The 19,445-nt window shown below is 49.3% G+C and overlaps 1 protein-coding gene across 1 annotated transcript in view; it reads right to left on the bottom strand.

The window, feature by feature from the left end:
* Nucleotides 1-2,162: 2,162 nt before the first annotated feature.
* The window catches only part of PYY (peptide YY), a 47,739-nt gene continuing 30,456 nt past the window's right edge, over nt 2,163-19,445 (bottom strand). The window contains exons 2-7 of the mRNA XM_003270759.1: nt 15,840-16,084; nt 7,416-7,506; nt 3,322-3,447; nt 2,725-2,912; nt 2,538-2,618; nt 2,163-2,409 (exon numbers count right to left, since the gene is read on the bottom strand). Of these exons, the coding sequence (XP_003270807.1) occupies nt 2,385-2,409; nt 2,538-2,618; nt 2,725-2,912 (294 nt within the window). The 5' untranslated portion in view covers nt 3,322-3,447; nt 7,416-7,506; nt 15,840-16,084 and the 3' untranslated portion in view covers nt 2,163-2,384. The remainder of the gene's footprint in view (nt 2,410-2,537; nt 2,619-2,724; nt 2,913-3,321; nt 3,448-7,415; nt 7,507-15,839; nt 16,085-19,445) is intronic.

Below are 19,445 nucleotides of genomic sequence, written 5' to 3'. Positions count from 1 at the left end.
GCAGAAATTGTCTGTGGCCATGCCTAATTCATACCAGGTCTCTCTTCCATCTGCCTTAAACTGACTATAGCTCTCCCAGGCAGACCAATAGACAGGGGATCATGGACACCAACACACAGACATGTCCTCCCACTCCCCACCCACACAATGAACCAAAACTCCGGGCAGCCACTGTATGCTCTCGTCCCACCTGTCCTGTTGCAGGAGAGAAGACAGGAGGCAAAATAGGATGGAAAGTGAGTCTAAGATAATGAGTGGGGAAAGGGAGTCAAAGAAACTAACCCCATCCCCAAGAAATCAGGCGAGGCTTCTGGGAGGAGGTGACCACTATCCTGAGAGTATCTTCCAAGCTTAAGAGAGGGAAAGGGCTCTGCAAGGAGGTAGAGTGGCCTGGGCAAAGGCGCAGAGCATCGGAATCCACATAGCCAGTGACCTCCACCTGCCTCCTCTGCCTCACCCTTTCAGCTGTACCTCCAGGGAGGCTGGAGGGCAGCACAGGGGAGGGTGGGTGTCAGAGCCCTGTGGCCCCCAAGGGCCCTGTGTCCAAGCAGGGAACTTCTCTGCAGCTATGGCAGAGTCAGCTTTAGAGTCTTCTCTCCTTCCAGAACCATTGAACTGCAAATAGTCCTTAAAAACCCTGATCCAGGCTGGGCACAGTGGCTCACGCCTGTAATCCCAGCACTTTGGGAGGCTGAGGCAGGCAGATCATGAGGTCAGGAGATCGAGACCATCCTGGCCAACATGGTGAAACCCCGTGTCTACTAAAAATACAAAAATTAGCTAGGTATGGTGGCAAGCACCTGTAGTCCCAGCTATTCGGGAGGCTGAGGCAGGAGAATCACTTGGACCCAGGAAGTGGAGGTTGCAGTGAATCAAGATCGCACCACTGCACTCCAGCCTGAGCGACAAAAGCAAAAACTCCATCTCTAAAACAAAACACAAAAACAAAACAAAACAAAAAATACCCTGATCCGCTGCAAGGATGCCCCCAGCCTTCCTGTCGTTTTTCCTCTCTCTGGGTCACAGGCTTTGACCTCAACCTGATTTCCCCCCTCATCTCCTCGCGCCCTGCTTCAGATTTGGGCAGGTCTTGCTGAACTGGAGTCCCAGAAGAGAGCCCACAGATACAGGAGGCTGTGTCCCAGGAAGGAGACATAGGCCCTTCCTTCTTGAGGCCCCAGGAGGGAGACAGGACACAGAGACGTAGACAGAACTCTCAGTGAACAGAGCAGAGGCCCTGAGAGCTGGGCAGCCAGAGAGGGCAGGAAGAGTGCAATTGGGCAATCAAGGCAAGCTTCTTGGAGGAAAGGGGCAGGGAAGGGTGGATGTCAGGGGAGATCAGTCTGCAGGCAGGCTCTGGAATAGGTGCAGAGTGGTGAGGGATTCGAGTTGGATTCCAGTTTAAACATCCACAGAGCCTTTAGGCTTCAGCAGCTAGTCCAAGGGAGGGGGGTACATGGAGGGTGTCCCTGTGGCATTGTCACTAAGAAAGAACAGTTCGTGACTTATCCACTGAGTGTGAATTCAGCAAGATGGGGAAGGGCGGTTTCTTGGGGATAGGGCAGCCTCCACACTCCCATTGCTCCTCTACTCAGGGAAAGGGGGACGGTAGAAATGGCCTGTCTCTCCGGCCAGCACACATACAGTCATCTCACCCCCACATGGCTCTTCCTCCACAGCCCCATTTTGGATTACACTTCACCTCCAGCCACTCCAGCCCTGGGCGCTAGTAATGCAGCTCCTGGGGAAACGCCCAGGTGTTGGTGCCCGACTCGTCCCCCAGCCGTCTTTGGCTTCACGGGGTGGGGGAGGGACAGCCCTGACCCCATCTGCTCTCCTAGACTGCCTAGTAGGCTCCTGTCGCCCTCCCCGCCCCACCTCCTAGAGCTCCATCCGCCCCTGCACCCACTCGACCAGAGTTCCTTCCACAGCAGTTCCTTGTCTGGGCGCTGTCCAGCTCCAGGCTGGGTGGTCGAGTCTTCCCTGGGCTCCGAGCAGAGGGAACCCCGCAGCCTGCCCCAGCCTTGTCCTGAGGCGCCTCTGTCCAAGTCGGTTTTCTCTTCCCTGGCCCCCACGCCTCCACCCTCCACCTCCACGGGACGCCACCTCCACGGGACGCCACCTCCACGAAGGAGAAAGGAAAGGAAATACAAAGGGACACATTCCGTTTCTGTGGAATTTGCCTTTATTTTGGGACCAGGGAAGGACCACACACAGCCCTCCAGCCCAGGGGGCGGGGGCACCGAGACGCAGGCGGAGGGCCGCACCCGAACCCTGCCCAGACGCCGCCGTCGGGAGGCGGAATCTGGGTTTCTGGAGTCTGGAGTGCGTATGCAAATGACGTGGGCGTGGTTGGCAGATGTCCCAGGAGGCCTCAGGGATCCTCACCACAGGTCTGGGCCCTCCGACCTGCGGAAGCGAAGGGGAAGAAATTGGATCTGGGGAGGCGAGCCTGGGAGACGCCGTTAAGTGATGTTGCCAGGGTGGGGCCAGGCCGCGCTCTCGGAGGCAGGATGTGTGGTGACGGGGGCTTTTACCGCGACCTGACGGGGCGGTCCTCGCCGTCGGGGAAGAACGTTTTGGAAAGAAGCGTGTCCGGGCCGTCTCTTTTCCCATACCTGGGGGCGGGGACGGGAAGAGCGTGGTCAGATCTGGCCACGCCCCCAGGTGGAGCGGGACCGCAGGATGACAGCCCCAGGGGTCCCGCTCCGCTCCTGCGCTCACCGCTGCCGGGTGATCAGGTTGAGGTAGTGGCGCAGGGAGGCGTAGTAGCGGCTCAGCTCCTCCGGGGAGGCGTCTTCGCCGGGAGCCTCGGGTTTGATGGGATAGGCGTCGACCAACGCGCCCAGGCAGACGAGCAGGGCCAGAAGCACTGTGGCCAAGGCGGGCCACGGCCTGCGCACGAACACCATCTGGGAAGGCGACATTGGGACGTGGGTCATTCCAAGCCTCGACCCTCCACGGCGGGAGGCTGCGGCTGCCGTCGGGGCCGCGCTCCGACGCTCTCCCTGGGGCTGGTACTGGACCAAGGCTCAGCCACCGGGCTTGCCGTGTGTTCTCGGGCACTGCACCGACTCCTGACTCAGTTTCCTCATCTGTCAGAGGGGCATAAGCCCTGCCTGCCTCCCCACCCCCACCCCCGCTGCTGCCCAGAGAGTTGCTGGCAACAGGACCCCCGGGCATCCTTCCCACCTCCGATGGCCCCCTCCAATCCAGTTTCCTACCACTCACCCCCAACTTCCACCATCCCAGCCTCAGTTTCCCCACAAAACAGCCTGGGTTTCCCGGTAGCAGACCATGCTTGAGCCCCCAGCCACTCACAGCGATAGCTTGTGAAGCAGATGAGCAGGAGGTGGAAGGCGAGGGAAGTCCCAAGGGCTGCACTGCGGCAGGTCAAGCTGAGGCCTCCTCTGCTCAGCGCTTTCCTTGTAGGGCTTATATCCCCGCCTGGAAAGGGAGGGGGAGTCCCAGGGGGAGGGGGAGCCAGCAGGGGGTGGGCCCTTCTTCCTCCCTCCTTCCACCCTCGCCAGATCGCTGAGCTTATACCCAGCCAGTGCGTGGTGTCTCCACCTCGCAGGAGCTGAGGGGGCAGCTCCCATGCTCAGATTCGGGGTCTCACTGGACGGAGTACCCAGTCTGAACCCCATGTTCACCCCACAGCCGCCCAGTGGCAGGTCTAGCCTCCTGAGGAAGTGAAGCGGTTGGATCTGGACTTCTGGGGCAGCCCCTAGGACCAGGGTTGAGATTCTATCTTCCCTAGCCTGTCTGTGGGTGGGAGTTGGGGGTGGGAGGGTGGACACATTCCCTCCAGTCCGTGGGATCTGTGACCACTCTTTCCAAAAGACAACCCTTTTCAGCCTCTGCTCAGTAATACCTTGGAGAAGGGCTGAGGAATGACAGGACCTCTTGGGGAAAGTCTTTCTCCTGGAGGCAGGGTGGGAGCACCTGACCTTGGCTCCTGACCTGCAGTTTATGGTGTCTTGGGGGAGAGGCCTCTCTGAATGCTCCATTATGTCCTCTCTCTATTAAAGAGTTGGAAAAGAGGCAGGAGGAGGCAGAAACCAATCCCCCCACCAGAAGCAGCTGAGTCGGCCACCTGTGTATCCAGACTGGCACACACAGACCCCACTCCAGCCATGTGTGGCATACAGCCCCCTCCCAAGGCAGAGTGTCTCCACCCCATGCAGGTGTCATTCAGGGCACTGGTGTCTTCTGGGCCTGAGTGATGCCAAGGCTTCCCAGGCACATGCCACTGTCCCCAGCCCACAGCATTCTCCACTGGGCTCTAAGCCCAGATCCTTTGAAGGAAAGGACTCGTGTTTATTAAGCACCTACTGTGCACCAGGTAGTGCATAATTTCAGGCATCACAAGACGATGAGCTGAGTTTATCTCCATTTTCCAGATGAGCAAACTGAAGCCCTGGGAGATGATAGAGCAGCCAGGCTACCCACGATTCAAACACAAAAAGCAGGGTGAGGTAGACCCCAGGAAGAGGACCTCTCAATTGTGAGGGGCAGAAAGGCTCAGCACCTGGAGTAGCCATTGGGGCGCCAGAGGCAGGCCTAGGAGCAGGGACCCGAAGACTAATTCTGGGGTCCACACCCACTCTGAGAGGCCGAGTAGGGGAAGGGCCTTCAGACTGCCAACCCCCTCAAACCCACCTGCCCAGGAGGGGAAAGGGCTGTGGGAAGGTCTCCCCATAAAGCCCTTCCAGCTTTCTCTCCCTGGCCTGGCCAGACCTCCAGTACTTCCAGATGTCCCATCAGCCCATAGGGACTGACAGGGCCAACTTGTCCAGGCCCTTGGTTCTGAGCCAGCCCCTCCAGCCCCAGGACAGATGGCTGTGGGTGCTATTTTTAGAGCTCTCCTGAGATGGGGAGTTCAGGGCTCTCTGTCACCATTTTATGGGTTCAATCAGCTGCATTCTCCGGAAATGGCTCCTTATCAGCCAGTCAGGCCCCATGGGACTCCACATCCCAGGAAACACCAGGGTGCCCTGCTGAGCATGGGGTTGGAAGAGGACACCAGGACAAGGGGACATAGATCCTGCCCTTGGAGGGAGGAGAAAAATCATTCTTCTTAGGGAGCCCTCATCCAGGGGGCAAGACACACCCCTGTCCTTCAAGAACCCCAGTCTCAAAGGAGAGACATGGCCATGTCATAGGGGAGCCCCAGTCTGAACGGTTCCCAGAACAGATACAGAGAGACAGAGACAGCCTTTGTCCTGTTTGGAGGGGAGACAGCGGAAATCAAAGAATTCCATTCCTCGATGGAAAGACAAAAGACAGTTGCTCACCCTAGGATGGAGGGGGCAGTGGGGGCTGGTTAGGACATCTGTGATCCCAGGGATCAGGGCCTAGAGAAGGACCCTGCAGGCTAACGGGGGCAAGGATACCAGAGGGTAGGGGGCTATTTGCTCTTCTGACCCTGCGGCTGCACTAACCATGGTGCTGGTAGGGGGTTTCTAGTGCACCGATTCCGGACAGAGATGAAGGAACATGTGAGATGGCCACAGGGAATCTGACATCCCTGGAACCCTGTCATGTCTTGGGGAGTGTGGGGTCCAAGGACAGATAGGAAGAGAGGAGTGACACTGTAGAAGCTAGAGGGCATGGGTTGGCCTGAATTTGGGCTACAACCTCTGAAGAAGTCACTTCCTCATTTATAGCCAAAGTAAATGGGCCCCTAGGTGGTCTCAGTGTGGACCAGGAGCCAGCCGCACATCCCCACAAACCCTCTCTATCCATCAGACCCCCACCCTCCAATTTCACTCCCCAACTGTGGGGCAAGCTGATTGGTTCATTGATCACCACCTCCTCATGGAAAAGCTTATTAACTTGTCGATTAGCGGGGAAGCTGTCTCAGCCCTCGATCAATGGGCTCAGCCACCCACTCATCCACACACCCACACCCATCACTGCTGCATGACTCAGTGGCCAAGAGACATGTCTAGGGTGTAAGGGGGGAAACTTCAGAAACAATTGTTTTTGTGGAAGTGAGACCAGGACCTTCCTCCAGTTTGTCCTTGAAGGGTAGGGGACAGAATCAAAGGGGAGGGGACAGAATCAAAGGGCTCCTTTGGTCCCCATTCTGAGAGCACCTGTCAGGGCCACCCCAAGTCAGGGAGACCATGGACCTGGACCCCAGCCAACAATTTTCCTTGTCCAGTGGGCTCAAGGGCCACTCATCAAGATGGTGTGGCCTCTGCCATTCATCTCCAGAGGCTTAGAATTCTGTACCCCATCACCCACCTGCCTATACCCACTCCCCACACACAAGGCCTCTCTTTGATCACCATGCACTGTGCAGCACTGCTCCACTGCTTTCCATCCTCAGGCATTTCCTCATGCCCAGGGTCCTACAGACAGGAGGTTGTCATACAGCAAGTGTAATTCAGGCCAGGCGTGGTGGCTCATGCCTGTAATCCCAGCACTTTGGGAGGCAGAGGTGAGTGGATCACGAGGTCAGGAGTTCAAGACCAGCCTGGCCAACATGGTGAAACCCCATCTGTACTACAAATACAAAAATTAGCCAGGCGTTGTGGCGCGCGCCTGTCATCCCAGCTACTCTGGAGGCTGAAGCAGGAGAATTGCTTGAATCCCGGAAGCAGAGGTTGCAGTGAGCCAAGATTGCGCCACTGCACTCCAGCCTGGGTGACAGAGTGAAACTGTCTCAAAAAAAAAAAAAAAGAGTAATTCAATCCTCATTCAACAAGCACTTATTAAGTCCCTGCTGTGTGCCAGGCACTGATCTAGGCACTGGGATAGAGCAGTGAACAAATAAGCAAAATCCTTCCCCTTATAGAGCTCACATTCTAGTGACAGGAAATGGAAAATAAATAAATAAGCATGGAGGCTGGGTGTGTTGGCTCACGCCTGTAATCCCAGCACTTTGAGAGGCCGAGGCAGGTGGATCATCTGAGGCCAGGAGTTCAAGACCAGCCTGGTCAACATGGTGAAACCCCGTCTCTACTAAAACTACAAAAATTAGCCAAGCGTGGTGGAAGGCACCTGTAATCCAGCTACTCAGGAGGCTGAGGCATGAGAATCACTTGAATCCAGGAGGCGGAGGTTGCAGTGAGCCAAGATGGTGCCACTGCACTCCAGCCTTGGTGACAGAGTGAGAATCTGTCTCAAATAAATGAATAAATACATAAATAAATAAATAAGCATGGAATATGCCTGATAAGTGCTATAGACAAAAATCAGAGCCGGGTGTAGTGGCTCATGTCTGTAATGCCAGTGCGCTGGGAGACCACGCTGGAGGATCACTTGAGCCCAGGAAGGAAGTGAGGAGGCAAACCATGAAGCTACCTTGGGAAGAGCGGGGGGTGGGTTTAGGAAACAGCGATGCCAAGAAGAAAGGGATTTTCACTTTTTATGGTAGGAGCTCTCCTAGGAGCCCTCCCTCTTACCTGAAGTTTCTGCAAAACACAGTAACAGATACCTGTGGTGTGGTGCACACCCAAGGCTCGGGCTTCGCTCTAGAACAGAGGTAGGCAAACTCTGTAAAGGACCAGACAGTAAATATTTTAGGCTTTGTGGTCCATACAGCTTCTGTTGACACCCTTAGGTTCATCCACTGTCGCTTGAAAGCAGCCACTGAATACACCAAAAAAAAAAAAGAATGGGCATGGTAGTGCTTCAGTAAATCTTTACTTACAGACATTAAAGTTTGAATTTTATATAATTTTCGTGTCATAAAATTTTTTTAGTTTATTTCAACTGCTTACAGATTCAACCACTTTAAAAGCCATTCTTTTTATTATTATTGAGCTCAAGGGATCCTTGGGCCTCAGCCACCCAAAATGCTGAGATTATAGGCGTGAGTCACTGTGCCTGGCCTAAAAGGCATTTTTTTTTTTTTTTGAGACAGAGTCTTGCTGTGTCACCCAGGCTAGAGTGCAGTGGCATGATCTCAGCTCACTGCAACCTCTGCCTCCCGGGTTCAAGAGATTCTCCTGCCTCAACCTCCCAAGTAGCTGGAATTACAGGCACATATCACCACGCCCAGCTAATTTTTGTATTTTTAGTAGAGATGGGGTTTCACCATATTGGCCAGGCTGGTCTCGAACTCCCAACCTCAAGTGATCCACCTGCCTTGGCCTCCCGAAGTGCTGGGATTACGGGTGTGAGCCACCACACCTGGCCCCTAAAAGGCATTTTAACCCGTAGAATGTACAAAAACGGCCCACAGGGCCATAGTTTGCTGACCCCTGGTCTAGAAAAGCAAGAACTCAGCTACCTCTGGGTTGAGTTGCCTTTTGGTTGGATGTGTCCCTAGCCTGTTTATGCCTGTATTTGTGTCCCTAGCCTGTTTATGCCTGTATTTGTCATTATAATCATATAATTGAATTAAATCTTATATAAACTGATGAAATATGAGTGCATAGACAATTGTTTCCTTGCAAACTATGTTAAATGCTTCGGAAGTAATACACAAAGAGATTTGCTGACATGTTGAATTAGATGTGAAAGACAAACTATTAAGGGAAAATCCTAAAAATCTAGAAGTGTGCTACATCAGACTGCTTCACAAGCGTCTTTAAGTTTAAAGAAATTGGAAATAACAGGTGACAAATTATAGGATTGTGGGTGTGATTTATGCAAGAAAGTCAAAGGGTGATTTGAGTCAAGATACCCAAAGAAAAATTCATGCCTGAATGTGAATTTTGTGTTTGAAATCAAAACAAAGTGACTAAGACCTGTATGTGTCTTTATGATTGCCCACTTAAACTTTTTCAAAACACTGGTCAATTACTCAGACCTGTTTATATCAAAACAAGGGCTTCTCCAGTACTTTATATATTTCCAATATAGTTTGAATGTTTAAAGGGTATTTCTATTTAATGGCTTAAATAACAACCAAAGAATTTTTTAAAAACAATAAAAATAGGCTGGGTGCAGTGGCTCCTGCCTGTAATCCCCGCACTTTGGGAGACCAAGGCGGGTGGATCACCTGAAGCCAGGAGTTTGAGACCAGCCTGGCCATGTCGAAACCCTGTCTGTACTAAAAATACAAAAATTAGCTGGGTATGGTGGTGCATGCCTATAATCCCAGCTACTTGGGAGACTGAGGCAGGAGAATCACTTGAACCTGGGAGGTGGAGATTGCAATGAGCCAAGATCTCTCCACAGCACTCCAGCCTGGGTGACAGAGCGAGACTACGTCTCAAAAAAGAAAAAAAATAAAAATAAAAATAAAAATAAAATGCTGGTGTGTGTTGCGAAGCCTGAAATTAGATACTGTGAGGGTCCCTGGGCTCCAGCCCTTGTGAGTTCTGTGCACGTCCCTTCCACATGAGTGCTCTTGTTCTCAGATGAGCTCCTGTTTGAATCCAAAACTTTTTTAAGGGCCCAACAGTCTCAAGAGGGCTGTGCTGCAGGTGCAGAAACTCAAGTCCTGAAAGAGGTATGGATTCAGGGAGAAAATGTTCTGACCTATGTCAGACACAGTCAGCTCCCTGATTCACCAGGCCCTTGTGGACTTGTGTCTTTGTGGCTCCTGGCATCTGATGTGATACTGGCACGTGTGTGCTCCTAGGTTATTGAATCAGTCAGTCAACATGTGAACATATTAGCTAAGATATTCGTGCACTTGCCTTAATAGATACCAAATAGCGGTAGCTTAAATATCATAGATGTTTATTTCTCTCTCATGTAAGAGACCAAGCTGGTAGCCAGGGGATAGGGTGCCTCTGATCTACAAGGAGCCCAAGCACCGTCTGTCTTGTTACTCCAAGATTATGCACCCATCTACATGGTTTAAGAATGTTTGGCCGGGCGCGATAGCTCACACCTGTAATCCCAGCACTTTGGGAGGCTGAGGTGGGTGGGTCACCTGAGGTCAGGAGTTCTAGACCAGCATGGCCAACATGGCAAAACCCCATCTCTACTAAAAATACAAAAATTAGCCAGGCATGATGGCAGACGCCTGTAATCCCAGCTACGCGGGTGGGCTGAGGCAGGAGAATCACTTGAACTGGGAGGCGGAGGTTGCAGTGAGCTGAGGTCACGCCATTGCACTCCAGCCTGGGGGACGAGAGTGAGACTTTGACTCAAAAAAAAAAAAAAAGACTGTTCATTAGGCCAGACGCGGTGGCTCACGCCTGTAATCCCAGCACTTTGGGAGGCCAAGGTGGTGGATCACCTGAGGTCAGGAGCTGGAGACCAGCCTGGCCAACATGGTGAAACCCCGTCTCTACTAAAAATACAAAAAAATTAGTCAGGCATGGTGGCGGGTGCCTGTAATCCCAGCTACTCAGGAGACTGAGGCAGCAGAATTGCTTGAACCCAGGAGGCGGAGGTTGCAGTGAGCTGAGATCATGCCACTGCACTCCAGCCTGGGCGACAGAGCAAGACTCCGTCTCAAAAAAAAAAAAAAAAAAAGACGGTGTTCATTACCCCACATTCACATTCCAGGCCACAGGGATGAGAAACAAGGAAGTAGAGGGCAAGCATTTTGCCCTTTAAGAGTTGGGTGTGGTAGAGGTCAGGTTCCTGGCCCACACCTGTAATCTCAGCACTTTGGAAGGCTGAGGCAGGAGGACACTTGAGCCCAGGAATTTGAGACCAGCCTGGGCAACATAACAGGATCCTGTCTCTACCCAAACAATAAAAAATAAATTAGCCTGGTATGGTGGTGCGTGCCTGTAGTCACAGCTACTTGGGAGGCTGAGGTGGGAGGATCACTTGAGCCTGAGGAGGCAGGGCTGCAGTGAGTTGTGATTGCTCCACTGCACTCCAGCCTGGGCAACAGAGCAAAACCCCATCTCAAAAAAAAAACAAACAAGCAAACCAAAAAAGCGAAATTGGGGAGGAGGGAAAGTATCAGGAAGAACAGCTAATGGCTGCTGGGCTTAATACCTAGGTGATGGGATGATTTGTGCAGCAAACCACCATGGCACATATTTACCTATGTAACAAACCTGCACATCCTGTACATGTACCCCTGAACTTAAAAGTTGGAAATAAAGAGTATGATGAGGAAGCTGCATTGCTTCTTGTGCTCCTGTCCCATTGGCCAGAACTTAGTTATGTGGTCATGCCTAGCCAGAAGGCCCTTGGCCTCTGTTTTGCTCCATTTTCTTTTTCTTTTTACTTTTTTTGAGACGGAGTCTCGCTCTGTCACCCAAGCTGGAGTGCAGTGGCACAATCTCAGCTCACTGCAACCTCCGCCTCCTGGGTTCAAGTGATTCTTGTGCCTCAGCCTCCCGAGTAGCTGGGATTACAGGCTCTTGCCACCGCACCCGGCTAAGTTTTGCATTTTTAGTAGAGACAGGGTTTCCCCATATTGGCCAGGCTGGTCTTGAACTCCTGACCTCAGCCTCCCAAAGTGCTGAGATTATAGGCGTAAGCCACCATATCTGACCTGTTTTGTTCCATTTTCCCCAACCCTCATGTCAGCCCAATTTCTGTCTTCTCTCCCTCCAAACTCAGCTATCTCTTACCACAATGAAAGTGGCCTTCACCTCAGCATGCATCCTCCTCCTCCCTCAACTCCCTGCCTGGAAGTGGGACCCTGTCATCCTACCTCACCCATCTTTTCCTTTCACTCTTTCCCATCAGTCTTAGTGAAAGAGACCATGAGTTGTTCCCCAGTACCTATTTTCCCCTTCTTCCCTTACAATAGAGTTTAGCTGAGCATATGTCTTCCCAGCTAATAACTACACTTCCCAGTCTCCCTTGCAGCCAAGTGACTTCTTGTGACTAAGTTCCGGCCAATGGATGTGAGCAAGAGTGATGTGTGCCACTCTCAAAATGTGCTATTAGAAGGAATGGGGGTACCCTTTCACTCCTCTATTTCCCCTCTTCCATAACCCTTAATGCAATGCCAAATGGAAATGTAAAAATGAGCCATTTTTCAGCTTTATTGAGGTATCATTAACCAATAAAATTGTATATACTTAAAGTGTACAGTGTGATGATTTGATATATGTATACATTGTAAAATGATTACTACAACCAGATTAACACATCCATCACCTCACATTGTTACTTTTTCTTATGTGAGAATGCTTAAGATCTACACTCTATAGTACAGTATTATTAACTATTAACTATAGTCACCATGCTCTACAAAAAATGAGCCATTCTTGACCATGTGAATGAAGGAATCTTTTAGTCACAGGAGTACCCTCAGACTGCCGGGACCAATTTGCCTGCATCACATTGGAAGTGCCTGAGGCTTCCCCATTCCCCAGGGCCAGGTTTAACCAATGACTGATGAATGTAGGGGCATAAACACTTCAGTTTGCCTCTGATTTGTATGACTTGAGATGTAGTCAACAGGTGTTACCTGGAAAGTGCAATGGGCATTTTTTGGGGCGGCGGCACACAGCTGCTGAAACAGCCATCACAGTAGCAGGCGAGGGCAAGGGCACCAATGCCCTCGTTCAAGTCTAAAGGGCCTGGAGAAGTTCTTGTCCCCTGAGCTCTCAGCACTGACCCGCCAGGGCTCCCTTATGGTACTGAACCCACAGTGGGGATAAGCCACTAAGAGCAGGATCAAAATTAAGCAGCACAGAGACAAGAAAACGGGGGAAGAGAGATCCAGATAAAAAGGGGAGAGAGGACCAGAGCCAGAAAAAGCTCAGACCAAAGCCACCGTCATTTTCACATTACATGAAAACAGTCAAAGGAAGAGATTTGTGAAGTTAGAAAAACTCTCTGGTGAAGCCTCCTTCTGAAAATTCAGGAAAATTAGTTTCACATAAAAATCAGCAATGTAAAAGTATAAAGATCAAATCCCATACAAAACTATTATTAGAAAAATAGCCCTGAGCTGGGCACGGTGGTTCATCCCTGTAATCCCAGCAATTTGGGATGCTGAGGCAGGCGGATCACTTGAATTCAGGAGTTCTAGACTACTCTGGCCAACATGGTGAAACTTCGTCTCTACTAAAAATACAAAACTTATCCAGGCGTGGTAGCACACACCTGTAATCCCAGCTACTCGGGAGGCTGAGACAGGAGAATTGCTTGAACCCAGGAGGCGGAGGTTACAGTGAACTGAGATCATGCCATTGCACTCCAGCCTGGGCAGCAGAGTGAGACTCCATCTCAAAAAAAAAAGAAAGAAGGAAGGGAAGGAAGGGAAGGAAGGCAAGGAAGGAAGGAAGAAAGAAAGAAAGAGAAAGAGAGAGAGAAAGAAAGAAAGAGAGAGAGAGAAAAAAAGAAAGAAAGAAAGAGAAAGAAAGAAAGGAAAGAAAGAAGAAAGAAAGAAAGAAAGAAAGAAAGAAAGAAAGAAAGAAAGAAAGAAAGAAAGAAAGAGCAGAGAAAAGAAAGAAAAAGAGAAAAATAGCCCTGGCCAGGTGCGGTGGCTCACGCCTGTAATCCCAACACTTTGGGAAGCCGAGGTGGGTGGATCGCTTGAGCCCAGGAGTTCGAGACTAGACTGGGCAACATAGAGAGACCCTATTTCTACCAAAAATACAATAAAAAATTCTGACATGGATGGTCAAAATAGGAAAAAAATATAAAAAATAGCTGAATGTGATGGCATGCACTTGTAGTCCCACTACTCAGAAGGCTGTGGAGGGAGGATTGCTTGGGCTGAGATCAAGGCTGCAGTGAGCTGTGAACGTGCCACTGCACTCCAGCCTGGTGACAGAGAGAGACCCTGTCTCTACAAAGAAAGTTATGTTATATTACAATCACTTTTCTTTCTTTTTTGGTGGGGGGTGTGAGGGGACAGGGTCTTGCTCTGTCATCCAGGCTGGAGTGCAGTGGTGCAATCAGCGTTCTGAGCAGCTGGGACTACAGGTGCATACCACCACATCTAGCTAATTTTAATAGTGTTTTATTCTTTTATTTTTGTAGAAATAGAGTCTCACTATGTTGCCCAGGCTGGTCTAAAGTTCTTGGGCTCAAGCAATCCTCTCACCCCTACCTCCCAGCTATTCTGACCTTCAAATGCATAATCAAACTATTATCAACATGCAAGACCTCGGGGAATATTATGCCCATGAGCTTTTCCTGAGGAATCTACTAGAGAATAAACTTCAGACAACAAAAATGACTAGAAAGACATTGACATAAGGCCTGGTGATGAGCATTAAGTTCAGTTATGTAGAACTAATGCTGGCTGGACGCAGTGGCTCACGCCTGTAATCCCAGCACTTTGGGAGGCCAAGGCAGGCGGATCACCTGAGGTCGGGAGTTTGAGACCAGCCTGACCAACATGGAGAAACCCCGTCTCTACTAAAAATACAAAATTAGCTGGGCATGGTGGCACATGCCTATAATCCCAGCTACTCGAGAGGCTGAGGCAGGAGAATCGCTTGAATCCAGGAGATGGAGGTTGCTGTGAGCCGAGATTGCGCCATTGCACTCCAGCCTGGGCAACAAGAGTGAAATTCCATCTCAAAAGAAAAAAAAAATCAACTGTTTTCCGTAATAACTGGTGGTGCCAGTCAGTATTTATTCTGAGACTTCTGTGTAATATAGATCAAACAAATGCTATTCTAAAATAAATGGGATTTTTAATGCTATCATCTCCTGTGTCCTTGAGAACAAGAATTTACAACGTGGAAGAAAGAGGACACAGATGTCACATAGAAGAGGCTCAATAAACACCCGTCAGTCCTGAATTTGATTTGGAAATCTCTGTTTACAGAAAAGGGCTAGAAACAATGCTGAAACCAACAGCAGTGAACATCCCTAGCATCCAGACTAGTCTTTTTTTTCTTTCCTTTTCTTTTTTTTTTTCTTCCAGCTTTATTCTGGAATAATGGACAAATAAAAATTGTATATATGGTCGGGCATAGTGGCTTACACCTGTAATCCCAGCACTTTGGGAAGCCGAGGAGGGTGGATCACTTGAGGTCAGGAGTTCAAGACCAGCATGGCCAACATGGTGAAACCCTGTCTCTACTAAAAATACAAAGATTAGCTGAGCGTGGTGACAGGCGCCTGTAATCCCAGCTACTCGGGAGGCCAAGACAGCAGAATCATTTGAACCCAGGAAGCAGAGGTTGCAGTGAGCTGAGATCATGCCATTGCACTCCAGCCTGGGCGACAGAGTGAGACTCCGCATAAAAAAAAAAAAAAAAAAAAGTATATATTTGGCCACGCATGGTGACTCACGCCTGTAATCTCAGCACTTTGGGAGGCTGAGGCAGGCGGATCCCTTGAGGTCAGGAGTTCGAGACCAGCCTGGCCAACACGGTGAAACTCCGTCTGTACCCAAAATACAAAAAGTAGCCAGGCGTGGTGGTGTGCGCCTGTAATCCCAGCTACTTGGAAGGTTGAGACAGGAGAATTCCTTGAACCCCGGAGGCGGAGGTTTCAGTGAGCCGACATCATGCCACCGCACTCCAGCCTGGGCGACACAGTGAGACTCCATCACAAAAAAAAAAAAAAAAAAGAAATGAGAAACAAGTAAAATTACATTTTTTTTCTAGCCATTGTAACTACAAAACAAAAAATGCTTCTTTCCTGGCATTTCCTGTTTCTGCCCATTGACATTGGTGCTCCCCAAGATGAGATCCTTGGCTCTCTTTTCTTTTTTCTTCTTCACTGTGGGGTTGTCATCTACCCCCCAGATTTTAATCACCCCCAAAATCTCTGTCATTTGCTCCTCTGCTGAGTTCCCTATCCACATAGTCCACTGTTTCTAGACATATCCCCGTGGATATATCTCAGTCAGCTTAAAGTCAGTGTAGCCTAAATAGCAAAAATAATAAATCAGTCTTTCTCAAGTGCCTACACTGTGCCAAGTACTATGCCAGGTACGTCTCACATATTATTTTAGTCTTCACAACACATAATGTACCATCATTAGCCTGGTTTTACAGAATATGAAACCGACGCAGAGAGAGGTCAAGTCAGTAGCTCACCCTTATCTTAGCTTGTTATCTGAATTCCCAAATCTCCAGGGACCTCCAGCTCCATGAATGGTATCTCCATCTCTTCAGGTGACTGAGTTGGAAATCTTGACTTCACTCCACCAATGACCTGAGTCATTCTTAGAAAGTCTGAAGAAGGAGCATGCAGTTCTGAGGATGGCAGCAGGTCCAGGAATTGGAATGGGACCACAGGGGAATTCCTCATAAAGGGCTGAACTTGCCTGAATGAGTTTCCCCTGGAATACAAAGAAGTCATATGAAATCGCAGTTTAGGCAGTGCATTCAAGAGTACATGGTAGACATCGTTTCGTGTTAATAACTATATCCTGCCCTTTACCCCAACACTCCCAATCCTCCTTATCTGCCCTGTTTATTCCCCGGCACTTACCGCTTTCTAGCATTCTATGTAATTGACTTATTTGTATGTTTGTTGTCTGACTATAGAATGGAGGCTCCAGGAGAGCAGAGGTTTTTGTCTGTTTCTTCACTGATGTATCCCCAGTGACTAGAATAATGTGTGATACATGGTGGTGGCTCAAGTATACTTGCTGAATGAATGGATCCACATCCTCACTGTTCACGGCTGCATGGTTTACACACAGGCACATATATAAGCATGTATACACACATACACACACATGCACATACATGCATATGTCTTGAAGACAGAAGGCTATTCCTACCCCACCACAGTCCAGATCCTCATCAAAGAAGAAAGCAAAAGGCCAGATGCGGTGGCTCACACCTCTAATCCTAGCACTTTGGGAGGCCAAGGTGGTGGATCACCTGAGGTCCAGAGTTCGAGACCAGCCTGGCTAACATGGTGAAAATCTGTCTCTACTGAAAATACAAAAATTAGCTGGGTGTGGTGGCACGTGCCTGTAATCCCAGCTACTCGGGAGGCTGAGGCAGGAGAATCACCGGAACCTGGGAGGCGGAGGCTGCAATGAGCTGAGATCACGCCACTGCACTCCAGCCTGGACGACAGAGTGAGACACTGTCTAAAAAAAGAAGAAAAGAAGAAGAAGAAAGCAATTCCCTAAACACTACGCACTCTCCCTTCGCACACCGTGCAGGTTAGAGGGAGTGAGATATCAGGGCCTGTCCACAGCAGGCGAGCCCCATACCTCACCCCACAGAGCTGTCACGTTCAGCTCCCTCTGAAGATGTGGAACTTGCAGCTCAGGTCATAAACTCGGGCTAGGATGACTGGGTTGGCCACTGACTAGCTGTGTGATCTTGGGAAAATTACTTAACCTCTAAGGGCCTCAGTTTTGTCATCGGCCACATGTATATAACAACAGCATCTACTTCATATGGTTGTGACGGTTTAAAAAGCTATTAGGTTCCAGATGAGATGGAGTAAGCAGTCTCCACCCTGTCTCTCCTGCTGAATGCTGCCGTGAAACATGGACAGACACGCACGGGGCAGCTCTCTGAAGACTGTGAAATTAAACACAGCGGGGAAACGGGGGAAGAAAGCCAGAATTCAACGTTCCACTGAGCTGAAATAAGTTTCTCATTTTTCCTCTGATATTCCCCAGCCTCGATACAAGACAGCGCCAAATCCAGAATGGGCACTGGGGCTACGAGAAGGATCAACAGGAGAAATGCTGGTTCTGCCTCGAGGAGTGGAAAGGGAAGGTCTAGCACTGAGAGAGAGAAGAGGAACTCCATTTTTCTCTTCTTCATTCTCCCGTGCCCCAGCCCCCAGACAATTCCATGGGAGTGGCAGCGGTGACAGTAGTATCAGTGGCTGCAGGGTCCACAGACAACCAAATCTTTCCCTCTCCAGTCAAGAGCTGTGGGCCAGGGGCTGTGGATCATGTCTGTAATCTCCGCACTATGGGAGGCCGAGGTGTGTGTGTGTGGGCACGTATGTGTGTGTGTTTATTTTTAAAAAGAGTTGTAGTCCCAAGAAGGAGAACCCCGATAGCTTTCTTCTCTCTGTGTCCTCCTGCCACCTGGCCCTGAACACGGACACAATCATAGGAAGTGTGCAGTAGAGCGGGATAACTAAAGAAGAAGAAATAACACTGATTTTACACAATCTCTTCCAGAAAACAGAACAAGAGAAAATACTCCTTCGTTCATTTTATGAGGACAACATTACCCTGAGACCAAAATGAAAAAAAGATATTGTAAGAAAAAAAAACTACAGATCAATATCTCTCATGAACATATATGTAAAAATCTTCCACAAAATATTAGCTGGCCGGGCTACAATCCCAGCACTTTGGGAGACTGAGGCTGATGGATCACTTGAGGTCAGGAGTTCGAGACCAGCCTGGCCAATGTGGTGAAACTCTGTCTGTACTAAAAATACAAAAATTAGCCAGGCATGGTAGTGTGCATCTGTGGTCCCAGCTACTCGGGAGGCTGAGGCAGGAGAATCACTTGAACCCAGGAGGCAGACGTTGCAGTGAGCCAAGATTGTGCCACTGCACTCCAGCCTGGGCAGCGGAGTGTGACTCCATCTCTAAATAAATAAATAAATAAATAAATAAATAAATAAATAAGCCGAGCTCAGTGGCTCAAGCCTATAATCCCAGCACTTTGGGAGGCTGAGGCGGGTGGATCACCTGAGGTCAGGAGTTTGAGATCAGCTTGACCAATATGGTGAAACCCTGTCTCTACTAAAAATACAAAAATTAGCCAGGCATGGGGGCGTGCACCTGTAGTCCCAGCTAGTCGGGAGGCTGAGACAGGAAAATGCCTTGAACCCAGGAGGCAGAGGCTGCATTGAGCCGAGATCGTGCCACTGCACTCCAGTCACAGGGTGTGACTGCATCTCAAAAAGAAAAAAATATTAGCCAACTGAACTCAGGAATATATAACAAAAAAAATGTATATGCTACAATCAGGTGGGATTTATCATGACAATGCAGGTCTGGTTCAATATTCAAAAATCAATCACTTGGCCAGGTGCAGTGGCTCACGCCTGTAATCCCAGCACTTTGGGAGGCCGAGGCGGGTGGATCACTTGAGGTCAGGAGTTCTATGTGTTTGTTTTTTTTTTTTAAGTGTGTTGTTGGTTTTCTTATTGTTGAGTTTGAAGGGTTCTTTATATATTCTGGATACAAGTCTTTTGTTTGTGATTTGCAACTATTTTCTTTCAGTCCGTAGCTGGTTTTTTCATTTTCTTAACCCTGTCTTTCATAGAACAAAAGTTTTTATTTATGATGAAGTCCAATTTATCAATTGTTTTCTTTTGTGACTCATGCTTTTGGGTGTCCAGTCTAAGAACTATTTGCCTAAACTGAGATCATGAAGATTTTCCCCTACTTTTCTCTAAAAGTTTTATTATTTTACATTGCTTTCCCTTTTGAGCTAATTTTTGTATAAGGTATGAGGTTTCGGTTGAAGTTCTCTTTTTGTATATGAATGTTCATTGTTCAGACACCATTGTTGGGTCTAGGAATCTATACATGTGTTAAAGCTCATAAAGCTGTACACCAACAAAATGGTCAATTTTATTTTATGTTACTTTATTTATTTATTTATTTTATTTTTGAGAGAGGGAGTCTCATTTTGTCACCCAGGCTGGAGTCCAGTGGTGCGATCTTGGCCTGCTGCAACCTCCACCTCCAAGGTTCA

The sequence above is a fragment of the Nomascus leucogenys genome, chromosome 19 (assembly GCF_006542625.1).
Source record: "Nomascus leucogenys isolate Asia chromosome 19, Asia_NLE_v1, whole genome shotgun sequence".
Classification (NCBI taxonomy): domain Eukaryota; kingdom Metazoa; phylum Chordata; class Mammalia; order Primates; family Hylobatidae; genus Nomascus; species Nomascus leucogenys.
This window is presented reverse-complemented; position numbering and strand designations above follow the sequence as displayed.